The sequence below is a fragment of the Harpia harpyja genome, chromosome 6 (genome assembly GCF_026419915.1).
Source record: "Harpia harpyja isolate bHarHar1 chromosome 6, bHarHar1 primary haplotype, whole genome shotgun sequence".
Taxonomy (NCBI): Eukaryota; Metazoa; Chordata; class Aves; order Accipitriformes; family Accipitridae; genus Harpia; species Harpia harpyja.
In genome coordinates, this window is record NC_068945.1 from 38325151 (window position 1) to 38350672 (window position 25522).

Sequence of the window (25522 nt, forward strand, 5' to 3'; positions counted from 1 at the left end):
GTTCCAACACAAAGACAGCAGAAGCAGTGGATAAATGTCTGCCCTGGCAGTCCTCTCCTCTCCAAGACTGAACTCCTCAGGGCATCAGAGTCCAGCAGGATTTCTCCCCACCCTCCCATGGCTGTGGTGAACAGCTTGTGTGTGTACTCACAGAGAACATGATAGATGACGAATCTCTGAGCCAGGGATTATCAAGGCCTTTCACGAAGGAAATCTAAGGGCTAATGTTTCTCCCTTCAATCTGATTACTAATGGAGACTAACTAAAACCTAAGATTCAATGTGAAATGTGATATAAACAAGTGAAGAACATGTTGAAAGAAGATAAACAGTGCCTTTCAGTGCACTACTTTGTATAAATCTAAGTGTGTGTATTTAATATTTAATAGCTCATCATGAACTATAAACCACTGAACCAATAAATTAGTCTTTTGTGCAGTATTTGCAATGCCTTTCTGAAGTCCAATTAAGAAAGTGCTTCCCCTTCCCAATTAATCTGGGCTGCTACTTTCTTAAAAGTTGAGATACTTCATGCATGGTTTCCCTTTTGTAAAACCATGCTGAATATCTAAGCAGTAAAACACAATGGATTATGCAGCAGTATAAATAATGCAGATCTTGAGTGTTAATTGAAGCACAAGGCAAGGCAGAGTCATGGCCTGAACTTTCAGTTGCTACTTGCCAAAGTAATTCTAATTGACCTCAACGGGACTGTGCATGTGAGTTCAAATTACTCCTGTGAGTAAATATTAGGAGGTTAGGTCCTTATCACTGCAGCATGTCTGAAGCAGCTTTCTTTTCAGACATGCTGGAGTTCTTCTTTTAAGCGTTATTGTTGAAGAAAATTAATTAAAATATTTCAAAGAAACCTAAAATCTTCCTTTAAATATATCTTCTTACTCTGATTAATATAATCTAGAACAAAATTTACACCATTGCTTTTTTTTTTCATAGGTGCTTAAGATACACCACGTTTTCCTTTATTCTTCCCTTCTCCCTATTGGTATTTAAGCCTCAACCTTTGGCTGAGATATGGACGAATGGTTCTTTCTTCAATATTCCCCCTTCCTTGTCTGACTCTATTATGGAAAAACAAAACCGGAAGAATTAAGCATCTCCCAGTTGCGCTTTCCAATAGAAAATTAAAGTATTGCAAACAGATTACTGGGCCACAGGAGGCACATTGTGGGATATATGATGACAGCAGGCTTTGAAATTCAAATGTAGCTCTTTTTCTTTGAAATCCTGCCATGGGTGTAGCTCTCTCAGCACTGCCCTGAAACTGAAACAGCTGCTTTAGTTTCCTTTTACAGTGATTTACTAATAATTCAGTTGGAAGGAGAGGGGCTCAATTCTGTAATTTAGTAACAAGTGAACAAAAAGGCACACTGTACTTGGTAGTTTCCAGACCAGCTTTTGATAACTCAGAATAATACAAAATCACAAGAATCTTAAGAACTGCACTTTCTGTGATCACGATGCTTCTCTTTCTTAGATGCCCTGACAGACTCAGTGTACTGGAGCATCCAAACAACTTGCACTTAAATATTTAAGGTGGATAAAACTTCAGCTTTTCTCAGCAGTGAAAGTGACCTTCAACATAAGGCTGATGGCTGATCTACCCAGTCATTTATTTCCTGTGTTCTGTTCTGTTTGGTTTTGGGTTTGTTTTTTTTTTCCTACTGAGGTTGAGTGGGTAATTTAATTAAAGTCTCTTAATTTTTACTGAGTTCCCTTCAATAACACTCCAGTACTGATTCCTCAAGGCCAGCCAGCCAATATAAGCTGCCCTCATATTTGGGAAGTTTGGTGGCATCCTGCAGCTGCTTCTGAACACTCTCTGTTTCTTAATGTTTTACTGCTATCCTGCAAGAATGCATAACACATCACTGATTTCTGGAAAATGGACTTGTCTGTCATTTGAACAGCATGCCCTACAGCTTTGACAAGGAAGCAGTGCAAGGCAAAGGTTGAATCTCACAGCCAGCTGAAAAAAGATTTTACTAGTCAGGAGGCCTGAAAAGAAGAGTTAAACTATCAGGACAGCAGGATAAAAATCTCCTCAAAACAAACCAAAAACCTTAATGGTAACTATAAAGAAAATAGTAAGGAAGATGAGATGACCGAAAACCCAGAAAGGAAAGAGCAGGACAGGTACCAAACTTTGATTATAAGGCACACGTTATTATATATATAGGTACAACATATACAATACAAAATTACAGTGATATTTTCCTGTTTTCCTGTAATACCATTGTTTGATGAGGTGGTTAATGTCAGCTTACACTTATTTAATGAATGGAAACTTCTCATTTTAAATCTCAGGCTAGACATCTCAACTTACATTTAATTAGGATTCCTGAAACAGGTTCTTTGCTAAATATTTCTGTTTCAATATATACCCTTATTTTTCCCTCCAAAGGTGCATATTTTTCCCTCCAGTTCAGTTTAATCTCTCTTGTATCCTAAATATTTTGAATATATCTAATGAGGGTTCTCATTTACCTGTTGCTATTTCCTAGATTCTCACTGTAGACAATCCTCCTCCATGTCCCTAACTCCATGACATTTACTTCATCAACAGACTTAAACATCTCCTGAAACTCCTGAAAGTTACACTGTCATACTTTCAATAGGTCAGCACAGGCCAGTATTTTAGAGTAATTATCTCTCACGATTCGACAGGGTAAATTGTCTGTTTTTATAATATCGTTTTGTGAAAGAGGAAGGATAAAGGCAGAAGAACCAAGTGTGATTTTCCGGTACAGGCTATGCGGAGTGCAAACCCAACAGACAACGGCACTGCAGTGTCCTCCAGCAAGTTCTTCCCAAGTAAAGTTGTGCTATATATAGCAGCTATCTGTGTCTGTCATACAGCATTTTAAGTCATAACACTGCAACAATTAAGTGACTCAATCACCAATTCAGGGTTGCTTTTCTTATCTATGCGCACAGAAACAGCTGTTTCACTGCCTTAGGGGTCCCTTTTCTTTGACACCTACTTGGCACAAGCTGTTTGCCAGGCACTTGCTGACACATTCAGTCAGTTTTGCTGCTCCTGCTTTTTAGTGCTGAAGCCTGGAAGGCTCAAACATACTCTAAGCTGAAAATCCTGCAGAAGTGCTCTGTACATCCACAGATGTAGGAGTTGACTTTTTGTCACCTTTACGATTCCTAGACAAAATCAGTGTTGCAGTGGGGTGGCAAAGGAGTGATCTAGAAAACACAAATGCCATGGCAACACAATGGTAAAAATTACACCCCAGCAATACCCCTGTCAAAGGGGCATGGTGCACCTTTGTTACTATGGCCCCACTTCGACAAGGACACTACCAGCAGAACACCAGACAGAATAACCAGGAGTACAGTCACAAACTTTAGTGCTCTCAAGCACATCAGAAGAACATTTTGTTGTTCCACTTTTATGAACCACAGTATTTTTATCACCTCATTTATAATTTAGTATTACCTGTCAGGCAAATACACGCTCTTCATTTATATTTGAAAAAAAATCCTGATATTCCTCATATCCTCTTACTCATCCTCCCATAAGGTAATTAAGAATCTTACTTGCTATGGGAACGCCATTTGCTAACCAGCTTATATTAGGCTTTGGGTTGCCATTAGCTCTGCAGATCAATGTCCCATCTTCTCCAGGAGATAACACCAAGTTTCTGGGTGCTGTTATCCAGTATGGGGCAGCTGGGGTTAGGAAGAGAAACACAAGAATTGTTTTCCAAAATTATGTACAGAAAATCATAAGGCACAGTCATGGTAACCAGAAGATAATTCAAAGAAGGTGTGTATAAATATAGACTTATACTGTTAATTTTTTTTATTTATTTATATATGTATATGTATATGTGTGTGTGTGATACTCAATGATTAACCGATAGATTATATTTTGGCTAAACTGAGCTCTTGGCTACCCACTGCATTAAAATTCTGAGATAAGCAACATGAGGTTCTTTGTTTCATTTAGGGTTGCCTGCTTTGAATCTAATTTGCCTTTCCTAAAGAAAGCAAAATTTATCTGATTATGGCATCTGCAGAGACTAGAGTGGTCTTCTGATTAATTTCAGAGATATCCATGCTCACGGTAGTTAGACTGTTAGAAAGGAATTTAGGTTTGATTACATAAAAAGATTTCATGTCAAGGGTGAAATTTAGAAATGGCAAAATCCTCCATCTCGCTGAATTCAATGGGTGATTGCAGAGGGGCCAGATGTTTACCTGAGACAGCTGAAAACACACGGCGATCAAAATGGATGGAACACTGTCCTTAGCAAAAGATATTCCTCTATGTCTCTGTCTCTTACAATAACTAACCACAAATACCATATGTTATCACATCTTGCAATTAAATTTCAGATTTTGGATTGATGGACAGATGCAAACAGAAAATTAAATTTCTGCTCTTAAAAAGGAGGTTGAATGTGATCATAAAACGATGCTGGTCTACAACAAAATAAATGGCTACTTAGCATGCAAACTAAGCACTACAGTTGATTATTTCAATGACTAATTAGCTGTCATTCGAGGTTTTTTGTTTCATGGTATTCAAAACATACTTACAATTCCTATTTGGACAAACACACTGTAAGTGTTTTTAGAACTAGTAAGACATCATCTTGCGTAAACAACATGAAGATAGAAAACCAGAAATGTCGATTAAGAGAGAAAAAAGAATATAAGACCATTCAACAATAGTAAAATAAAGAAGAGAAAGAATCTGGGCTATACGAATGGAAAGCAGAAAAGATGGAGAAAATAAGGAGATGAAGAGAGATGGGGAGGAAGATACAAAAACAAGGGAAAGAAGTCTAATGACAGATAATCAAACGATCTAAAATAAATGCAGCACTAGTACATGCTAAGAAATTATTTTACTACTGTTACAGTACAATCTCAATTTAGCTTTATGCTTTACAAAATAACACATTAAAAAAACAAAAAGAGATTAGAGATAGTAAAGTCCTTCCAGTGGTAGAATTCAGTCGGTTTAATGATCACTTCCTCAGGGTTTTTTTTTTTTACCATTATCATTCATGCTTTCAGCTATACTTTATCCTAGAAAGCTTTCTTCAGTCTTGCATTCTGGACACTGACAATACTACATTAAGAATTATTTTAGTATTACCTTTCACAGTTACTGAAATGACATGATGAGCAGAACCTAATATATTTCTTGCTATACATTTGTAGTTCCCAGAGTCAGCTTCAGAAACATCTATAATCTTGAGAGTTTTCTTAAAGTTTTCAAAAAATGTTCTGTTGGCTGGCAGTTCCCCACCCTCTTTAATCCAGCGTATTACTGGTGTGGGTCTGGAGAAGAAAAAGCACAGATTGAATTTAGGGACTGCAGAAAAGGAAGGCAAGAGTTCAATAACATATATTTTACAAATAATTATTTTAAGAGCCCTTACCCAGATTCTGGGGCACGTCCAGCAAATGTGCAAAATATGCCAGCATTTGTTTCTAGGAAATGACAAGCCTCACTAACACTGTCAATGGCCATCTGTTCGTAGGCTTAATAATTATAGAATACATTTGTCTGCTGATTAATCCAGAAACTGTGATGGTTAATAAATGAATACAAGTGTATTTCAAATCTTATTACACTTATATTTTTAAATTGATGCTCATGGTGCTTTAAAAGGTTGCTTCTAAATAATGACAAGTTTGTAATTGTCCTTTGTGTGAGCAATATCCTAATGCTTCATGAACATCATAGAGTTTTACACCAGAGCTGTAAGGAGACAGAAATATTTCCTATGAGAAATCAAGAAGAAAAGCCAGTGCTGAGTCAAGTATAGCTACTCGTCACTGCACCATGTCTAAATCTTGGCTGTGCCCCATGCTGTCCACTGAAGTTGAAAGTTGTCCAAATAAATGGAGATACACTTTTAAAATTACAAGAAATTTCAAGGTGTTTCTTACTGAGTAGAATGTCCTCTCTCAGATAGTAGTGACTCAAGGCAAATATTCCCTTAGCAGTCTAATATCACATATTTTACAACAGAGACACCTAGCAAAGTTGACTTTTAATTATGGTATCAGTAATTAGGAATAGTTATTTTAAACAAAATCTGAATCTGGCCCTTTGTGGACAACTATGTAGGCTTCCCTCATTGAATTGTTTTTTTTTTTTTAAAAGTCACAACAGCTAAAGACACAAAACCATATAATGTATAATATTCTATTGTTTCCCCCATTTTTATCCAGCCATTTTACTGCAGTTCGGATCGCTGAATACTGTTATTGCAGGGTTGTCAAAAAGCATGTAACTATATCACAGATGAAGATTACCTGAGCTGATGCTACTCCCACTCATAGGTGTGGTTTTGCTAGTGGTGCTGATGCAGACACCTGAGCAGACCACAGCGGAGACAGAAACACTGCACTGATGCTTGTATCAAGCCACGTCAAGCTGTGCATGAGCGTGCCCTATGCAGCTTATGCAAGGGAACACACGTGCATGATGCTGTGCTGCATCATTTGCAATTACTGGCTTTCCTCATGGCTACCTCAGAGCACTCTGCATTATATGCTTTTGTGCACTGTAAACATGTTTACAGTTCCTGAAATAGGTACTAAAGAACTTCCACGTCTGCACTAACCAATCTATTCTCAGATTTCTTCCTGAGAATGAAACTGATTTAAGAGCAAACTAATTCATTAATTTAAATTGCTCTTTAGTCATTTTCTACTTGCACAATAACCAGCAGAAGCAAACTTGCATTACATCGAAGAAACAAGTACCAATTAAACTCAATTACAATGAGAAATTGGATGTAAGGAGCTGAAGTTATGTTCTAAAAACTCCCACCTAGCTGATCTACTAACTAATTATTAGCATATGCAAGCAGCTTTTTCAGATTAGAAGGCAGATTCTTATCTATTTTTATATAATTTGAGAACCTAACGATTGTAAATTTAAGAAAAAACCAGAGGCTTGATTCCTGAGTGCAATTCTACAGAATCATAGAATCATAGAATCATTTTGGTTGGAAAAGACCTTCAAGATCATCGAGTCCAACCATTAACCATGCCCCCTAAACCATGTCCTGGAGAACCCTGTCCACTCGCTTTTTGAATATCTCCAGGGATGGTGAATCAACCACTTCCCTGGGCAGCCCATTCCAATGTTTGACAACCCTCTCAGTAAAAAAATTTTTCCTAATATCTAACCTAAACCTCCCTTGCCTCAACTTGAGGCCATTTCCTCTTGCCCTATCTCCAGCCACCTGACAGAAGAGACCAACACCCACCTCACTACAACCTTCTTTCAGGTAGTTGTAGAGAGCGATAAGGTCTCCCCTCAGCCTCCTTTTCTCCAGACTAAACAGCCCCAGTTCCCTCAGCCGCTCCTCATAAGACTTGTGCTCAAGGCCCCTCACCAACTTGGTTGCCCTTCTCTGGACACGCTCCAGCAGCTCAATGTCTTTCCTGTAGTGAGGGGCCCAAAACTGAACACAGTACTCGAGGTGCGGCCTCACCAGTGCCGAGTACAGGGGAACAACCACCTCCCTGTTCCTGCTGGCCACACTGTTCCTGATACAGGCCAGGATGCTGTTGGCCTTCTTGGCCACCTGGGCACACTGCTGGCTCATATTCAGCCGGCTGTCAACCAGCACGCCCAGGTCTTTCTCTGCCGGGCAGCTTTCCAGCCACTCTTCCCCAAGCCTGTAGCGCTGCATGGGGTTGCCGTGACCGAAGTGCAGGACCCGGCACTTGGCCTTGTTAAACTTCATACACTTGGCCTCAGCCCATCGATCCAGCCTGTCCAGATCTCTTTGTAGAGCCTCCCTACCCTCAAGCAGATCGACCCTGCCTCCCAACTTGGTGTCATCTGCAAACTTGCTGAGGGTGCACTCAATCCCCTCATCCAAATCATCAGTAAAGATATTAAACAGAACAGGGCCCAACACCAAGCCCTGGGGAACACCACTCGTGACCCGCCGCCAACTGGATTTCACCCCATTCACCACTACCCTCTGGGCTCGGCCATCCAGCCAGTTTTTCACCCAGTGAATAGTGCACTTATCCAGGCCACAAGACGCCAGCTTCTCAAGGAGTACAGCACAGATGTGTGCCCAAGTTTACCCTATAGCATTTCTTGCTTGTATCCTTTAAAAAAAACAATGGTACAACCTGAATCCTGTGTGTAGGGTTTGGGGATATGAGAAGGCAGAGGCCATACTCATGTTCATGGTCAGTTTTTAAATATGCTGATGCCCAAGTAAATGGTGGGCTTCCTTAAAAGAACTCTTTCCATTTTACATTTCTGTTTCTTTGAAATATCTAAGCTTATACAATGGTGACATTTTAAACATTTCTGAAATGTTTCCCTCTGTTTCTGTATTTTTATTTAATATAACACTGTCTAAAAAGTAACTCACAATCCTGCTGCAATGCACTCCAACAAAAGCACATTTCCTCTGAGTTCCACTTTGGTACTTGTGCTACCTGTTGGTGTTAGAAGAATTGGCTGCCTCTCTGTAACTGGCTTCACTGGAACAAGAAAAAATAAAATAATTAATTTCTAAATTTTATTTTAATACTGGTCAAATGCATACATCCATTCTCACATTTTGGACAGAGATTTTGCTCCACGTTGGCCATTTAATCAAGAATCATTGTGTTACACAGCTACACAGCTCAACAGATTAGGTTTTTGACAGACATATCTCAACCTGTTAAATGCTATAATTTTGAACACATACATGAAAAATGTTATTATTAAAGATGGGAGCAATTGATACATAGTTTTTACATAGGCAACTATGCAGCCTGATGGATAGATGCTGAGCCTTAATCCTAAGCAGCCCCTACTTACTTCAGCAGAACTATTATGGGGAATAAGAGGTCAGTGATGTGAGTCATAGTGTAAGACTGAAAGTTACCAAAAATTTCTGGGCTTCCATCAAAACACAAACAAAGCAAAGTTATTGTATTCAGAAATATAAACCAAGGGGTTAAAAGGTACACTCCACTTCACAATATGCTTTGTTTAGTATTTTCTAGACAATGTAAGGCGTCTTTTCAGAAGTTAAGCCTTGTATTCTCCTCTTACTATACATTTGACTTTAATACAAACTGTTCCCCAGTCTGGTAATAAAGAACCATTGATTAACCCACAAGAAATAACCACAGTAAAGAGACAGCTATAAATACAGGACCCATTTCTGACATTATACTCTGTTGGCTTTATAGAGTCAGAATAAGCGTGCTTTCTGTAAATACTCTAATGTTCTTTCATAGCAATTTTAAAATATAGGATTAAATTGCTCTAAAGTGCAGTAGCAGTCTGAATCATTACAGTAAATTATTGTATTTTTTGAAAATGTGAGCAGAAACATAATAAACTCTTGTTTATTAAGGTACAGGATTTACTGATAGATTAACATAAAAGAACACTTAATTTTAATACAGTATGTGCTATGAATTCCTTAAAAACTAGTACACGAACAACCTAAAGTTGGGAGAAAAGGGTGGTCTAGAGTCAAGAACGCAGTTGATAGTCACAGGCAATAACCCAGTCAATCTACCCAGTTTCGGCACTACTAAGGACTGCTGACTCATTTTGCAAGACTATGAAAATTCGTAAGAATTACCTCTGGTATTTCTGAGTTGGGAGCCAACCAAATGGTGTCTTCCTCACTAATTGTAGCTAATATATCATTCTGTGTTCAGGTACATATTTCTTGTTTGTTCCTGAATGACATCTTATTTTTATGCAGAGAATTAAAATATTCTGTGCCCTGTTTTATTTTAGATTCCCATAAGTTATGGTTTACTATGTACAAAGCCTCATTTGACAAGGAAAAAGACAAAAATAGAATAAATATCATGTATTTTCTATCTATCTCACACAATATCAAGTGGAGAGTCCAGAACCTCAAGTGTTACAGTATCAGTGTTGCTCCAAAGTCAGCCTTGCGAAACACACATACACCTGTTCAGGAGGATTTAATTCACAATATACAAAAGACCATTCAACACTGGTTAAGATAAAGATCAGCTTAAACACCAGACAAACAAAACTCATCTTTCCCCTATGAAGTTATTCATACAGATAGTATTGAAGTGTTTAGATTTTAATTAATTCCAGTTTTACACTTATGAAGTATGTTAAAAATGAATGGTACATTCAATAAGCTATTAAACGTGAAGTGCATCTGTTAAATGCTTAATTGTTGTTATTTATTATGCAGCATATGATATTGAATAGTCCTAGTGATAATGAACATATCAAACTACTAGGTAAATTAGAGGAAAAATATAAAAAAAGCAACACAGTACAGAAGCAATCAAATAGGCAATTTTTAAAGTCTGTCCCAGTGTGAAAGCACTCATTTATTATAAAAGTTTATATTTTTTATAAGCCACATGTCACAATAACATTGAAACATTAAATATTTGAAAGGATCACACTGTGCAGTCCCTCTCTAAAGTATGTATTATCACCAGCACTAATAGATACCTTTATTAGAAACTGAAAAGGGAGCAAAAGGTTAAGTAGCCATGGAGATGAAGTTAGTTAACTAAATGCTACTGTGAAACAGGGAGTATCAGTGGGGACCAGTGTAACTCACCACCATAAATATCAGTGTCACTCAAATTAGCAGCTATAGTGTCATTCAATGAATCCACTGAAATAAACAGAATATCATGAAGAATGCATACAAGAGGGATAAATCAAAGTACTGGGAATCAAAAGGTGATGATATGGCCACGGCGAGTTAATCAAATGATTGATTAATTTGTTTCAATAGTTACAATAATCATAATAATTTGATATTCTCGGACATGAAAACCATCTGAAAACTATTATTTTTTACACTGTATTTTTGCAGTATTTCAAATCTTACAAAACCTTTTTTCAAAAGACAAAGCCTTATAAAGGGAAAAAACGATAGGTTTTAAAATGAATTATATATCAGGAAAACTGAAGATTACATTTTAATTTTACACAGTAATGTAATTTCTTATTCAGAATTAAAATGACAAAATTCCGTAGCATAACACTACTTAACTTCAGCAAATAACTTGAGAATTTTGGATAAATACTATGTAAGTACATAATTAGGTAATGCAATACCTACTTGAAAAGACTTTTACAGAAATGGGTTGTTTCTGCTGTATAGTTTGGGTATGATTAAATCTTGCATAGCAGATATAGTCCTCCCGGGTGTCTTCTGGTTGTACATTAGAAAAATAAAGGTCTCCATTTAGACCTTGGGAAACTCTTTCACTTTGAGGCAGCCTTTGGAAAGCTAAGAGAAAACAATAACACATTTATCTCAATTAGAATACACACTCCATTATTATGATCTGCAGACTCCACATTCACTCCATGATGCTGTTTGTGGGTTTGTAAATACATAGACCTTTCTATGTTTCCTCTCGAGTTCCCTTGACTTTCCATTCTTTCCCAGTGGGTTAACCTACAACTTACATTAAGATCTCCAGCTGCTTTTGGCTTCATGCTTTTGGGCTGCATGTTTGCTTGTTTCTTCATTTCTACAGAAATGGAAATGCTTTGAATTTTAACTTAAAAGGGAAACTCCACCATCTGTGGTCTTGGTAAGCAATGATCAACTATGTAGCAAAACCGCAAAAAGTGAACTAATTCTGCATAAAAACCAAACTCACCGTTATCCATCCAAAATATTATAGGTGGCGGTAAACCAACAGGAGGTCTGCAGTGTAGTACTAGTGAATCACCTTCTCGAACCTGATTTGGTTCTAGTTTTTCTTTCGTCCACAAAGGGGATCCTATAGCAAGTAATTTTAACACACATACAAACGATGGATTGATAAAAATTCCAGAATTTAAGGAAGAAATGCACATAATATTCCAGAAAAACAGAAGAACGACATGCCTCAGAATGTTAATTCCTTTCATGTTTACTAAAGATTTAATTTTTGTTCTTTTATATGCTTTCTTGGGAGAAAAGGAGGTTTTCTTTAAAACATTTTGTACAGCAATGATTTGCTGAAAGTGTAATCAACTGATTCAAATTATTTTGGCTACTCACAAAAGGTTCTATAACAGTATCTTGGAAAGTTTTAACTATGATAATGAAAAAAAAAAAAAGTGATGCACTAAATTAGGAAAAAAGGTAGACATTCCTGAAACAGTATTATACATGCACAGTTTTATTAAAACATGTGAGAACAGCAAAATTTAAGCTGAGAAGCTTGAAAAACTGATCTAAGATAAAAATCACATAAAAAGCTGTAGAAACAGTCTACCATTAATTAAAATTTTTTAGCTTCATCTTCTTTTTGGTCCCAATATGTTCTGTATTAAAGCTATTATAAAAACTGTGGAACACACGCATCAGAATGAGAATAAAAATTGTCCTCATCAATGATGCGTATTAAGGATTTAAACATTTTTTTCTAATTGTAGCATCATATATGCAACCCAATTTTTAACGATAGGTGATCCAGACATACAAAAAAAACCCAAAAAAACAGGAAAGCATTTTAGTTATTAAATTTTCTATGGAATATTAAAGAGAACATGCAATACATTATTAAATCTGAATATCAGAAACTATGCAATACCTTCTAACATGATCACTTTGATGATTAAATTTTTAAGACAGGAAAAAAAATAGTGAAGCATTTGTAAGAAAATAAGCAAACCAGTGTGTTTCACATTTTATGAACATTAAAAGCTTCACTTACTAGAAGGCCTTATAACAATATTGTTGGAAATGGCTGCTCCTCGTTCATTCCTTGCTGTACACTGGTATACTCCTTCATATGCTTCTGCCTTCCCACCATTCATAATATTTATGACAAGGGTCCCTGAATTTGGTTTCATTGTTACCTGTGCATCTTTATCTATATCAAAATGAGTTCCATTGCGTGTCCAGGAGAAGCTAAAATAATAAAAACAAATAAGTTTCTTCTTCAGTTGTTTTGTAGATTGTATGGAGAGAAAGAAGAAAAAAGTAATTTTCAATAATGCATGGTATTTTTTCTTTAGCAGATAAGTAAGCTTTTTCCCAAACTAAATTAACTAATAAAGTAATAGAGCACTTTTTAATACAAGAAATCTGGCAATATTTTAAGATAAAAGGCTTGGCTGAACTTGTTAACAGGAGCCATTTCAAAGTCAATATTTTTTTAAAAAAATTACATTAAAAGATTCTGAAGTTAATTGTATATGGAAAAGAGCTGATTTTCTTTCTAGTAAAGATGATACAGTAACATCTGCAAGAACTGATATTGCTAAAGCTGCATTAGCATTTCCATTATAAAACCTATTGTTGAAAGGGTTTATAAACCTGCCTTTAGAAACTTGCTCTGGGCTAAAATGTGTCATCTCAGGTCCCAGCAGGAGACCATTTCTTTTAATTGGTTTGGCCATTTTAAAGTTATGCAAGTGAATTAAAGACTGTGTGGTGAGTTTGATTTCTTTTCACTACTCTAACAACCATGATTCTTTAAATGAAATTTTGCAGTCTTATAGTCCATAATTAATCTAGTAAATTTATACTGGTGTTACTCAAAGCAAGAGATGTTTTGAAAAGTAGTCACTAAAAATGAAGAGTATTAGAACTCATAAAAAACCATGAAAAAAGCAGAGATTCACAGTCTGCGACTTATACTACCGTAAACACCAATTTCTTACTTACGCTTTGTTAATGGTGAAAAGTATAGTTGCAGAGAGCTAGACCAATGCCTGTGAAGTGCTGAGCACTCACAGGTTCAAATGTTGTGAACAGCAATTTTTGTACTTACTACATTTCAGCTTCATAATCTTAAACACAAACACTATATATGCTTACTGGTTAGACTGCTTCCTAAAAGTATAAACATATATGGTACTAGAAAAGCTCAAATTTTAAGTTATTTAAATTGTGCTCTGACCTTCTGCAGTAGAAGGGCAAGACTGGATGCGCTATTTGCACAAGAACTGGACCTGACCAGCAGCACTGCACCACACTGCAGTGTTTTTGGGAGGACTAGCGTGCACAGTGAACCAACAGTGAACCTGTTTCTTATGACCCTGCGGGTGAAGCTGCAGAACGTGGGGTTTCTGTAATCCTCTGCTACCAATAATACTGAAGGATACAGGGAACTGTCATGTAGCCTCAAATGAGAGGTGGCAAATGTGGTACAAAACCCTGAATTTGAGATGCATGAAAGTCAGAATCTTTGCTGCTCAAGCTATAGGTAGCAGCACATCCCTAAACCTTTATGCCAGTTGCTCTCACCCATAAGAAGTTACCCAGTTTTAACAAACAATTCACACTCCCGGCTGAGAAAGTTCATGTTCAACTTCAGAGCTTTGAAGCAGCTCAAGTTCCAATAGGCATTTGCAGGTCATCAAGACTGATGGACCGGAGTAACTATTGTAAGAAATTATTTGGATGTCATATCTTTAAAAATAAGCTAAACTAAGCACAAGCTTATAAAACTCATTAGAAAATTCTGCACTTAAATCCTGTCACTTCCTCTGTAGCAGGGGAACAAAGTGAGATGCAGGTTTGATGGGGAACATGAGGCAGAGAGCCCTGGCAGATGACTCAGATGTCAGTCTCACAGACAGTGCTCTTGTTCTCTCAGGTAGATCCAAACCAAAAAAGGTGTTCAAGGGAAACATCTGCAGAAGCAGTACGGTTGTCTCAAAGTGCACAATAATCATCCAATCCTCCCGGCCAACACGCAGACTCAGGAGAATGGCATTGTGCCTGCTAAATTAAAAATCTGGTAAACACAGCAGCTTTATGGCACTCCTACCATTAACAGAACACTAGAAAGGGTGACAGAACCACAGATAATCACCATCTTCTCCATTCCGCTGCCCAGCATGATAACGACCGTGATCCCAAGGCAAAGAGAAGGAATAATGTAGAAAAAACCCTGGTTGTTCAGAGGAAGTACATTTAGTGAGCTCTATGTGTGTCTGAATGAACAATTATAGACTGACCTTGCTAGTAAGTTGTAGCATAACACTACTGAGAGCAGAGAGACGCACATATCTCTTCACAGTCTCTGAAATCAGAAGCAGTTACTAGCAATGCCAGAATGGATCACAGCTACTGCTGTTTCCAGTGCAGGTACGCAGTATCTTGAAACGAGTAGTTTTCAAATATTTCAAGATACTGAAACAGGGCCTTAAAATGGAAGACGATCGGGAATCTGATCTATACAAAGGGTTACAGTTTCTGCCAAAACCAAAAGTTAAGGCTATTAGGTAGACTTGGTAAATCAAGGCTACTGATCATTGAAACTGATACAAATTACATAGCTTCTGACAAAATGCTTATGTATTTCAAGATGAGCCTCGTAAAACGCAATGATTTACAAAGCATTAACTTTAAATTTATTAGTGATACTCTGAATTTATTCGATGTCCATTCTTCTTAGACGCTATGCCTAAATCTGGAATGTGATCCAGTTGATAGTATGGCATGCCTCTTTGAGCTTTCCACAGGCATTTACCTATCTGCTCCTGTAATAATCAAGTATTATTCTATTGTTAGAGCTTTGAGGAGAAAAAAAATACTACAGTTGCTTGATGACTATGAAAAAGTTTAAATGTCAAGTATGAGAAGAGTCAAAGTTATGCCACTATCTGGTAGCTGTTTAAATTACAAAGGTAGGAGTGTGTGCATGTTTCTGTGTGTGCAAGCACATACATATGCACATACTTGTTACTTTACAAAAGTTACATTATTTTCTCCTAGCTTTCCTATGCTGTTAGGCCAACAAAAGCAAAACAAAATGCTACTAACCTAGGAGGCGGCTTTCCTTTTGCTTCACACTGTATTACAATATTCTCTCGAGGGTCAACAATGTAATCTTTTGGAGATTGCTGAGTTATCGTAGGAGGTTGCGACACTTCATTATGGAATATAAGAAACAGAGAGGAATTTAACAATATTTTCAAAGTATCAGCAAGACAGTTTTGTACGCAGAGAAAGCAGAATTGCAGTTAGCAACCAAATCATCGACAGAAGACTGGGATTAAAGTATCCTTTGTATTAGGAGGCTGAAGCCCTCTACTTTTGTAAATCAGTGTAGCTATACTAACGTCCAACTGAGCTATGCTGATTTAGAGCAGATGAAGATCTTGGCCAAAAAGTTTAATGAATATCATTTCTATACATCAGTTTTCAACAGATTTTCACAAAACCAAGGGCACTTGAATTCTAAGTCCAACATATCCTAAATGAAGTGTTGTGAGACATATACCCACACAAAATGTTTTTTACCACACAGAAGGAAAAAAACATACATTGCTTTGTATTTCTAAATATTTTATGTATTTCCAAATTCTCTATGTGTGTAAACTTTTCACACATTTATTGTGCTTAACATATTGAATTAATATACAAAGCATGCTTTTAGGAGCTACTTTTCAGGAGTAAAAAATGTGTTATAAGTAAAAGACTCTGTAAAAAATGACAAAAATAGTAACTAGTTTCCAAATATAGTAAACATGTAGGAGAAGTCTAGTACTGATTCTCCTTTAAAAAACCCAACAAAAATATAGTCAATCTTGTGAATTGCCCCAGGAGAAACAAACATTTAACATTTATGATTTATCAAGTACTCTAGCATGAGTAGCACAAAACAGAATTTACTCACCTGACAAAGTAGTTGGTGCTTACCTATTTATAAAGTAATTTATAATCTGTTACCATTATCTATGCATATTTTTGCCTTAAAAAAAATCCTGTTTATGGTATTAAGGTAGTGAGAAAGGCATCTTCCTCAACATTATTAATCTGTTTATAGTTTAGTGTCATCTAAAGGAATCAGGTTAGTAACATGCCTGTGAACATCCCTATCTAAATGTTGTAAATTATCTGTCCAGCAATACACTTTGCTAGTACTTTGGGAACATTTCTACCCACTTCAGCAAAATATTTCAATCAGTAGAGTTAGGCCTCACTCTAGCCAGTTAAAATTGTAAATCTGGGATATTTTTTTTAAGTCTTCCCTACCATTATACATTAAGTACTCTGCTACACAGAAAGAGGTAGCTGTCTGTAAAGCCCTACCCACAAGAAATATCCAGGAAAAAAAATCATATCATGGAATCATAATGAGAAATAGCAGCTAAGTAGAACAGGCCGTGCAGAGCTGGCTTTTGCTCCTCTTCCTCACTGCAGAGAGGAGAGTGCTTAAAAGAGGAAGGCAACATTTTTACATGATGATGATTTTTTGTGTTTTTCTTTAGAGGCACTTTGAAGACAGTCCTTTTTCCTCTCAGAGACAGTTCTCAGGGTCAGTATGTGTTTTTTAAAGACACAAAAGTATCTCCAACCCGGACATGTAAAACAGTATATAAGGACATACATTCCAATGAATTTCTTTTTTATCAAATATATTTACTCCTGAAAGTAGTAATAAAACATTGCTCATGCTGATATTGAGTAAAGATTTTAATGTTCAGATAGCACACAATCAAAAATCACACAATTAATTTGTTCAAAATATCAGAACACTGATTTATGTACAGTAGTATTTTCTAAACACTGCATGCACAAAACATCTAGCTACAGCAAACCAAATTATCAATAAAATCTCAGAATCACACATTTTTGGACTGCAAATTCAATTTGCAACACAATCAGTATTAATTTTCAGCAGCACACAGCCTAGTTTTTGTGGACAGGAACTTACATTCTTCTAGAAGTTTTGCTTTTATTCCCCCATCAGAATCAGCAGTTGAATGGACAAATGGAGATTAAAGAGAAACATTTGTTAGTTAAAAGAAAATTAGCATTTTTGAGAGGGAAGGTAAGTATCTCTGACAAGTACATTGGTCACCATTAAAAAGAAAACATTTAAAATATTTAGCACTGTAACCCATGCCGTGATGCCTGAAATTCCAGCCACAATTTCTATTGTGTCAGATATTACTACATTTATCTCAAGTTCATGGTATGAGAAACTTCTCTGAAGCGTTGACTTTTTAAGGGCAACCGTGGTATGTGATTTTGGCCTTGCAAGGACACAAAACACTGATACTGAGGAGACAGCAAATCAGAATTAATGGAGTGCACTGCCCTCATGCTGCTGTCAAAATCAATCCACCCCTATGATCATATGGAAGAACAAAGAGAATGCTTCAGGCTAAAATTACTCTTACAAAGATGAAAGCACCTAATTCTACTCAACAGACAGGCAATCCCTTTTGGTTTGAAAAATAACTAAACAAAAAAAAGTCATTTTAGTTGTCACATCTTTATTGCTTACTTCAAATATTTTGCATACATATCTCCAGGCTGCTTTCACTCAGCTACATTGTCAGTCATCCCTTACCTACTTTGAGACACTGATGAGCATAGGAACTGCTAACTTGGTTGAAACCTAAAGGTTCAACTAATCAAGTATGTTCTCACCACCAGATCTCTGTGGTGGGTATGTAGGGAAAACTCACAGAAAATATAAGTCCTTCCCTTGTGGTGCTCTCCCAGAGCCCATTCTAATCATTATTTATGAAAGCAGTATCATCATTAAAGATGTAATTTTGATTAATACGATTTTTGGCTAAAAATTCAAGTATGTGACTTTATCAGACCTAACAAAATTATTAAGCATTATGCAGTAGGGAACAAATTAATTGAGAGTTAATGTGATATATCTAAAAGGGCTACTCATTTTTATCTATTGGTGCCTTTCTGGTTAATTTAACCTGAAGTGTTGCTCTACACAACAGATATTAGAGTGGTGCACGATTTACATTAGTTACTAAACTACAAGATGGGTTTAAAACACTATTTCTAGCCTGCAAAAATATTTAGGAAGAAAAATTAAGTTTAGAAAATAAGACATTCATTCATCTAACTTTTAAAGCCCTCTTTAAGCCACAGCTTATTGCTTTAAAGGTATTCACAGCACAACAAGTCTGATGTGATTCAGATATATTGATCTTGTTACAGAAATACAGGTCATTGGTTTGAGAGGCTTGTAAATATGCATGGAGAAAAAAACAGCAAAGCAGTTGCAATTTATGTCAATGATTATTAATGAAAAACATGCATTTATGGAAGGTAGGAAGGTATCAAAAACTTAGGGGTAAAGAAAGCCATGCATATTAGAATCATAGGCAAATTTACTGATGTATTAATCCATCAATTTAACACTGGCCCTAATGTTCTCTGGTAATTAGTTTAACAAATGAATAGTCACTGTGAGGTGCAACATGGTTCACTGAATTCTGAAAATGTGATCATGCTTATCTTAGGATGAAAATAACAACCTGAAGCACGATTAATCTCATAAAATCAGCTATTAGGGCTATAAAACGCAGCAGCTACCATTGCTTCCTTTTCAGCATGGAGTGCTACCTTCAAGGTTCCCCACTAACACAGTCTTATATTAGACAAGAATTTCAGTTCTTGGGATTTCCCCTCTTCTAGATGTTTCCTCACTGGTTAATGCTAGAGCTCCCTGCTCAGCACACATGCTTTCAGCTTAAAGCTAGGTACTTAACCGTTTTCAGGCACTGCTTAGGATATCTAAGAGCTTAACTTACTCTTCTGGATCAAAAAGTAAGATGCTTCCAGTGTCTGAATTTTAGGTATTTGAATCTTTTACTACATCTTGTATCAGCTCCTGGAAACCTCTTACATGCAGATGAGGGTGATTGTTTACAGCAAGTAGGAATTGTTCTGGGGTTTTCAGCAAATTGTCAATATGATCTTAATTTCACAAATAATTAGCATTTAACTGGGCTTCTCTGCCCTTCTTCCTTTTCATCAAATAATGTGTTCAATAGCACATCGAAGTGTGAGTATTCATGAGACTCCTATGCTAACCCTTCCCAAGTAGGTATGCAAGTAATTTTATATGCAAAGTTTTTGAAAATCTTCAGTAAATTAGTGTAAATGTTCATAATCATAATGTCCTGACTGAAGTGAGCAAACACACTCCATGTTTAGCTTCATGTTGGAGTTACCTTCATCTTCCTATACAGAAATTATGTAACTGATCTTCCACTATTCTGCACTTATTTAGCAGGTTAATACTTACAGTCAAGAGGTACATCCAATGCAAAAATCATTTGGCACAGAAAGAGGACCAAGGAAGCTTTGCTTGCAGATATGCTCTTTTTCATCATGATTTTAGGCTGTATTGAGTAAATCACACTTGAAGAATGAAGTTCAACTTCATCAGACTAGGTAGCTTGGAAGAGTTATGTAAATATAGACATGAAACCTGGTAAATAAAAATAAGAGAATAACAGTGTGTAGACACTATGGAGAGTTGAATGATCACATCTTAATAATATTATGAAATACCAGCAGTCTACATACTATATCCAGGGATAATAGTTACACCATGTGCTCTAATGAAATCCAAGCAGAGGTCCAGAAGTTCTTAGGGACACCTAGATCATAACACCTTCCTAAGGAAGTTAGTGAACAACTCCTACAACTTTGTTGAATGGAAATACAAATACCTCTACCAAGAACGACAAAGCATCAGTCCTGCTAGTTAAAAACCAGTATATACTAAAGATAAGAGTCCTCTGAAGTAGATGTAGGAGATTAAAGCTCTGAATGCCCATCTAGTCTCTCTTTCAAACATCCTGCACAATTCTTGGAAACAGTTATTTTAGGCATCTACTCCAATGAAAACATGTCTGGCCACAAATTTGCTAAGTAAACTGTGGGATCTTCCTGCAGCTTTGAGTTAGGTATCTTAGCTTCTCCCCGCTTTGGAACTCTTTCTAATAGACAGCTGTAGACTGAATACAGAAGGCTTTATGGATTGCCACGCTGAGGTGCTAGCTCTTGTACTCTTATTCCTGGATTTCTCATTCCACCCAAAATACATAACATCGAAATACTTTGTCATTTCTAGCCTGAAACCAAAATCTAATTAACTTGTTGCCTCGAGCCTTCAAAAGACTGAATAACAAATAAGGAGGTGATAGCTTAAAGATAAAAAACTAAAACATGAGAAGTGTAGTCTGCTTGCTATTCAAGCATTGTTTAGATTCTGTGTACTCAGGGTAAAGCTTATCTAGTTTAAGACTCTGCTTACAATAGAGGATGCTTTAGAGTGTTTGGAAAATAGTCAAGGCACCAGATAACGGACCTTTCAGAGTTACAGACTTGCTAATCAAGGACACACCTCCTCCTTAGGCTTTGACAAATGAGGGGTTGGCAAGAGAAACAAAGACCCTGGTGTCCTCAGATGATGCATGCCCATAAGAGGATAAAAGGAGTAGGAGTATTCTTCCCCAAATGACCCCTGAAGACCACCAGAGCACCTGCACAGGCACAGAAGACTCTGGGACGATTGCTCAAGAGAACAACATGTCACACTTGTTCAGCGTAATGAATATGCAATAGTTAGGCGGAACATATGTATTAGATAGGCGTGGTGCTTTAATTGTAGTGTATAAGCATGGAGTGAAAACCTCAGTAGGTGTGCTCAATGTCTGGGAATCTTCCACCTTGCACCCTGCGCAGAATAAAGCAATGTCTCCTCTTTGAACATACTTTGTGTGTTTCGGGAGTTACTTTCTGATCAGGTAACAAACTGGCAGCACACTATCCAGTCTCTTCTCCTCCTTTCCTATGTGAATAGGTGGCAGAAATGAAATTTAAGGGAAATCTGTTCTTTGAAATGTGCTAGATTTTCCCCCCGAACCAAGCAGGAGAGATCATATTAGCCACAGCAGAAATGATTCTGGCTCTCTCATTCAGGACCAAGCTCCAACTTAGAAGAAAGCTGAAGGAGTAAAAACTAGCTGCCTGCAAGCCCCATCATCATCACCGGTGACCTACAAAGAGCTATAAGAATACAGCCTTAGAAATCCAAATGGTGCTTACACAATGCATTCTCAGTAAATGGACATCAGCTGAGAAAGGACTTCCCAGGTGCCAGACTGGTTAGAAAGTTCACAATGACCAGCATTAATTTACCTTGAAGAGAGCACTTCCTCAGCTCTACCTACAGATGTGAAACACAATGCTATCAAGTCCACAAGGAGTTAAAGTTGCAAAGAAGCAGCTGCCTTACAAACGTTAAACAAGAATTTCCCTCAGTCTTCAAGTTACAGAAGAAACGATGTCTCTGAACTGCTGCTGTAAATGGTCTTTCTCTTCGTACAGTCTTCTGAGTAGAGACTGGAACTAGAAACCAGAACTGAGGTGTAGAGCGCAAACTCTCAGCCTAACCTAGCACATCAAACTCCCTGATTCTTACTGTTAGTATCTATAACACAAATCTTTCAAAATCAAAACATCCCAGCAGGTTAAACTCCTAGAGACGTACTGCTCCTTGGAGCTCTGGGGAACTGCTGACTGGGGCACCATGAGAGGGCAAATTGGTTACTCACATTCAAAACTATCTACAGTACCGCGCACCATAACGAAACAACTAAGTATTTGTCACGAAGGATTAGAAAGATTACAAAAGTCATCAGAAGAGAGCACTTGAGTTCTAGCCTTTGCATAATTATTTATACAAACTGGAACTGCAGAAGCAGACAAGGTGACAAGCCTAACTCCAAAATACCCGGAAAGCGTATGCTGTAAGGCGTACAGCAGGGAAGCATGACAAGTACTCAGACTTTCCTAGAAAAATAAACTGAACTTCCTTGCATTTTAAATGAGCACCCTAAAGTGCTGGGGGTTTAGCTGGGGAAGGGGAGAAGTGTTTCTTCCATCCCACTTTTGGCACACATAGTTTCCTATGCTCCTGCTGCAGTGAGTAGGGGAAGGAGAAAGGCTTCTCTTGAAAGTGCCTGAGAGTACTCCAACACGTTTCCTGCGATGAAGTGCTCTCCAGAAGAGATGATTTTGTTCCATCGACTACAGCTGTCTGCTCTTCTCCAGTTAAACTAGGTTCTCACACACTGTTCTCCTGACCTTTATGTCATCTTTTCATTACATGATCACTGCGGTTAACAAGGTGCTCTCTCTGTACAATGTGCTTGACCCACGATTTACAGGATTTTTCTTTGAAGTATTCTACAAGCGAACCTTGACATCTATTGTTTCTTCTCCAAGCAAAATTTCAGTTCTGCTTACAGAACTCTGAGAACCTGATTATCCACTTTATTGTCTTGTTTTTTCACCGTGTAAAATGAGTATCACAGTGATTTGAGAGTATTTTAAAATTAAATTGCATTCCCTTTGAACAAGTACAAATGAATACGTGGTAAATCAGGCATGTGCAATTAAAATGATTGTGAAAGTAATACCCTTGAGAAAATGCCTCACATTGTGTACCTCTGCTATTGCAACATGCCAGTAGGATACCTATTGAGTCTACTGCTGGGATGTTTGGATATAATATGGGAATTCAACAGGCAGAGGGAATTATAAAGCTGAGCTGCACACTGACTTTGTCACTCTTCAGAGAGGCAATGTACGCAAATGGTTTGTGATAGAACATATTTAACTGAAAATGATTTTCAGTTTGTCAGCACAACTGGGTGCTCTTGTTGAATATATTCAAGATTAAATCTGACATAATTTAGTATGAATACAACAGCTGCTGATTAGAACTAAACATTGCTTTGACATAAGATTATCCGCTACAAAATAAGGCCAGGCCTCTAAGTGCAGATCAATGTAAATAAAGGCTTCAATTTCAAAACTTGAAATATTTATAGAGTAGATTGCCTTTTCCTCCAAATAATTTATTTAAGATCTCTCTTAACTCAGACATTTTGTCCTACCCTTTTCATAGGAAAACACATATATTTTGACAGCTCATTCAGGAGTCTATTCATAGATTTGTACAAAATAAGATTCTCTGTACCTATGTACCTCTTCTGTACATAACAAAATATCATTTGTTATACCTTCTGTGCTTCTTGCCAAGATGCTGATTGTGAGTAAAAACATGGACTAAAGGTTGAAGCTATGGTGTAGCAAACAGGAGTCAAGGTAAATATGAATGCATAAGCAAAGTATGTGGGATACTTGGAAAGTAATGGGCACACAGTGAACAATCCAGACTCGATAGAATTGATCAATTTGTGAGCGAAGGATGTTTTGTAGGCAGCAGACTTCAAGGATGCTTTGCTTGTGGACACATATTTAGCTAACAGTAGTAAGAGCATTCCAGATGCCTTTAGAAGGCCTTGAACAGAATAAACAAGAAGACAAAAAAAGAAAGATGCCAATTAGAAGAACACAGGTGCACATTCCATGATAAAGGGAACTTGGCAAAGAACCTCAATTCCACAGCTTATCTTGACCAATTAGACTGAGACAAGTTTTGCATGTTTTAGTTAATACAACCAATTATGCCTTATGTTTATGCGCGTGTACAGTGTTGTTATAACCAATCACTAGGTGTAACTAGGCGCGTGGACAGCTCATGCTAACCAATCTCTAATTTGCTTATGCGTGAACAGTAACTAGAATGAACATATAAACTGAGCTATCTTGGCAATAAAGTGGCATCTGCTTGATCATATTGATTGTGTGCAGTGTCCGTGACTTCCGCGTCAACAAAAGTATAATAATATTTTATCACAAAGTATAATATCAGATTTCAAAGGGAGGGCTTTTATGTATGACAAAAGAATAAGAATCAAGTGAGAGACATGCACTTTTTTTTCTCACTTTTTAAAAAAAAAAAGATATTGCTACTTTTTACAGATGAGCTACAGAAAGACACAACTGGAAGAATGAAAGCACCAGTGAGCCTGACATAGAATATCTGGCAGGAGCACAAAACACAGTTTGGTGCCAGTGATCTCTTTGCTGTGACTCACGTGTCTGGACACTTTTGGCCATAAACAAAACCAGATACTTTGAAAACACTGAAGGAGCTAGGAAAACCAGCATGCATATGGAAGGGATCATTTGGGAGGCAGAATTCCACATTCCTTTTCATACTATAACTCAAATGGGAGAGGGATCTTTGTGATTTTAAGAGCTTAAGAGCAAATGAATCATAGACTCATAGAATCATTTAAGTTAGAAAAGACCATTGAGATCATTGAGTCCAACAGTAAACCTAGCACTGCCAATTCCACCACTAAACCATGTCCCTAAGTGCCACATCTACACGTCTTTTAAATACCTCCAAGGGATGGTGACTCCACCACTTCCCTGGGCAGCCTGTTCCAATGCTTGACAACCCTTTTAGTGAAGAAATTTTTCATAATATCCAATCTAAACCTCCCCTGGCACAACTTGAGGCCATTCCCTCTTGTCCTGTCACTTGCTACTTGGGAGAAGAAACTGACACATCATGGCTTACATCCTTTCCCTCTGAAGAAGTCTCCATACTACCTATGCACTGTGCTACTCCCTCAATCATCTCCAGGCATCGTCTGGGAGACTTATGGCTGGCTTAGGTCAGTATCTGCCAGGGAGAGTGTTAACAATTGAACAGTATACATGATCATGGAACGCACACAGCATGGTATATTTTACTATCCTATACTAATACTGAGTACTACTGATTCCTAATCGGGATATTAATACAGATACACTCTCAATAGACATTTCAAAGTTCAATCAATTAAAGCTCCAGCTGACAGATGGAACACACTTTTCCTT

At 37.3% G+C, this 25522-nt stretch overlaps 1 protein-coding gene across 46 annotated transcripts in view; it reads right to left on the minus strand.

Moving 5' to 3' along the window:
- Positions 1 to 25522, minus strand: part of NRCAM (neuronal cell adhesion molecule) — a 167605-nt gene that overhangs the window by 55217 nt on the left and 86866 nt on the right. For 24 of the 46 annotated variants that reach the window (XM_052789329.1, XM_052789331.1, XM_052789336.1 and 21 more), the window contains 10 exons: positions 20016 to 20201; positions 17661 to 17678; positions 15764 to 15869; positions 12702 to 12898; positions 11658 to 11780; positions 11108 to 11278; positions 10598 to 10654; positions 8402 to 8513; positions 5140 to 5324; positions 3570 to 3701 (listed from right to left, as the gene is read on the minus strand). In XM_052789329.1, the coding sequence (XP_052645289.1) occupies positions 3570 to 3701; positions 5140 to 5324; positions 8402 to 8513; positions 10598 to 10654; positions 11108 to 11278; positions 11658 to 11780; positions 12702 to 12898; positions 15764 to 15869; positions 17661 to 17678; positions 20016 to 20103 (1189 nt within the window). In that variant the 5' untranslated portion in view covers positions 20104 to 20201. Of the gene's footprint in view, positions 1 to 3569; positions 3702 to 5139; positions 5325 to 8401; positions 8514 to 10597; positions 10655 to 11107; positions 11279 to 11657; positions 11781 to 12701; positions 12899 to 15763; positions 15870 to 17660; positions 17679 to 20015; positions 20202 to 25522 lie in introns of those variants that run through there. The other 22 variants (XM_052789348.1, XM_052789342.1, XM_052789349.1 and 19 more) reach the window with 6 other exon arrangements.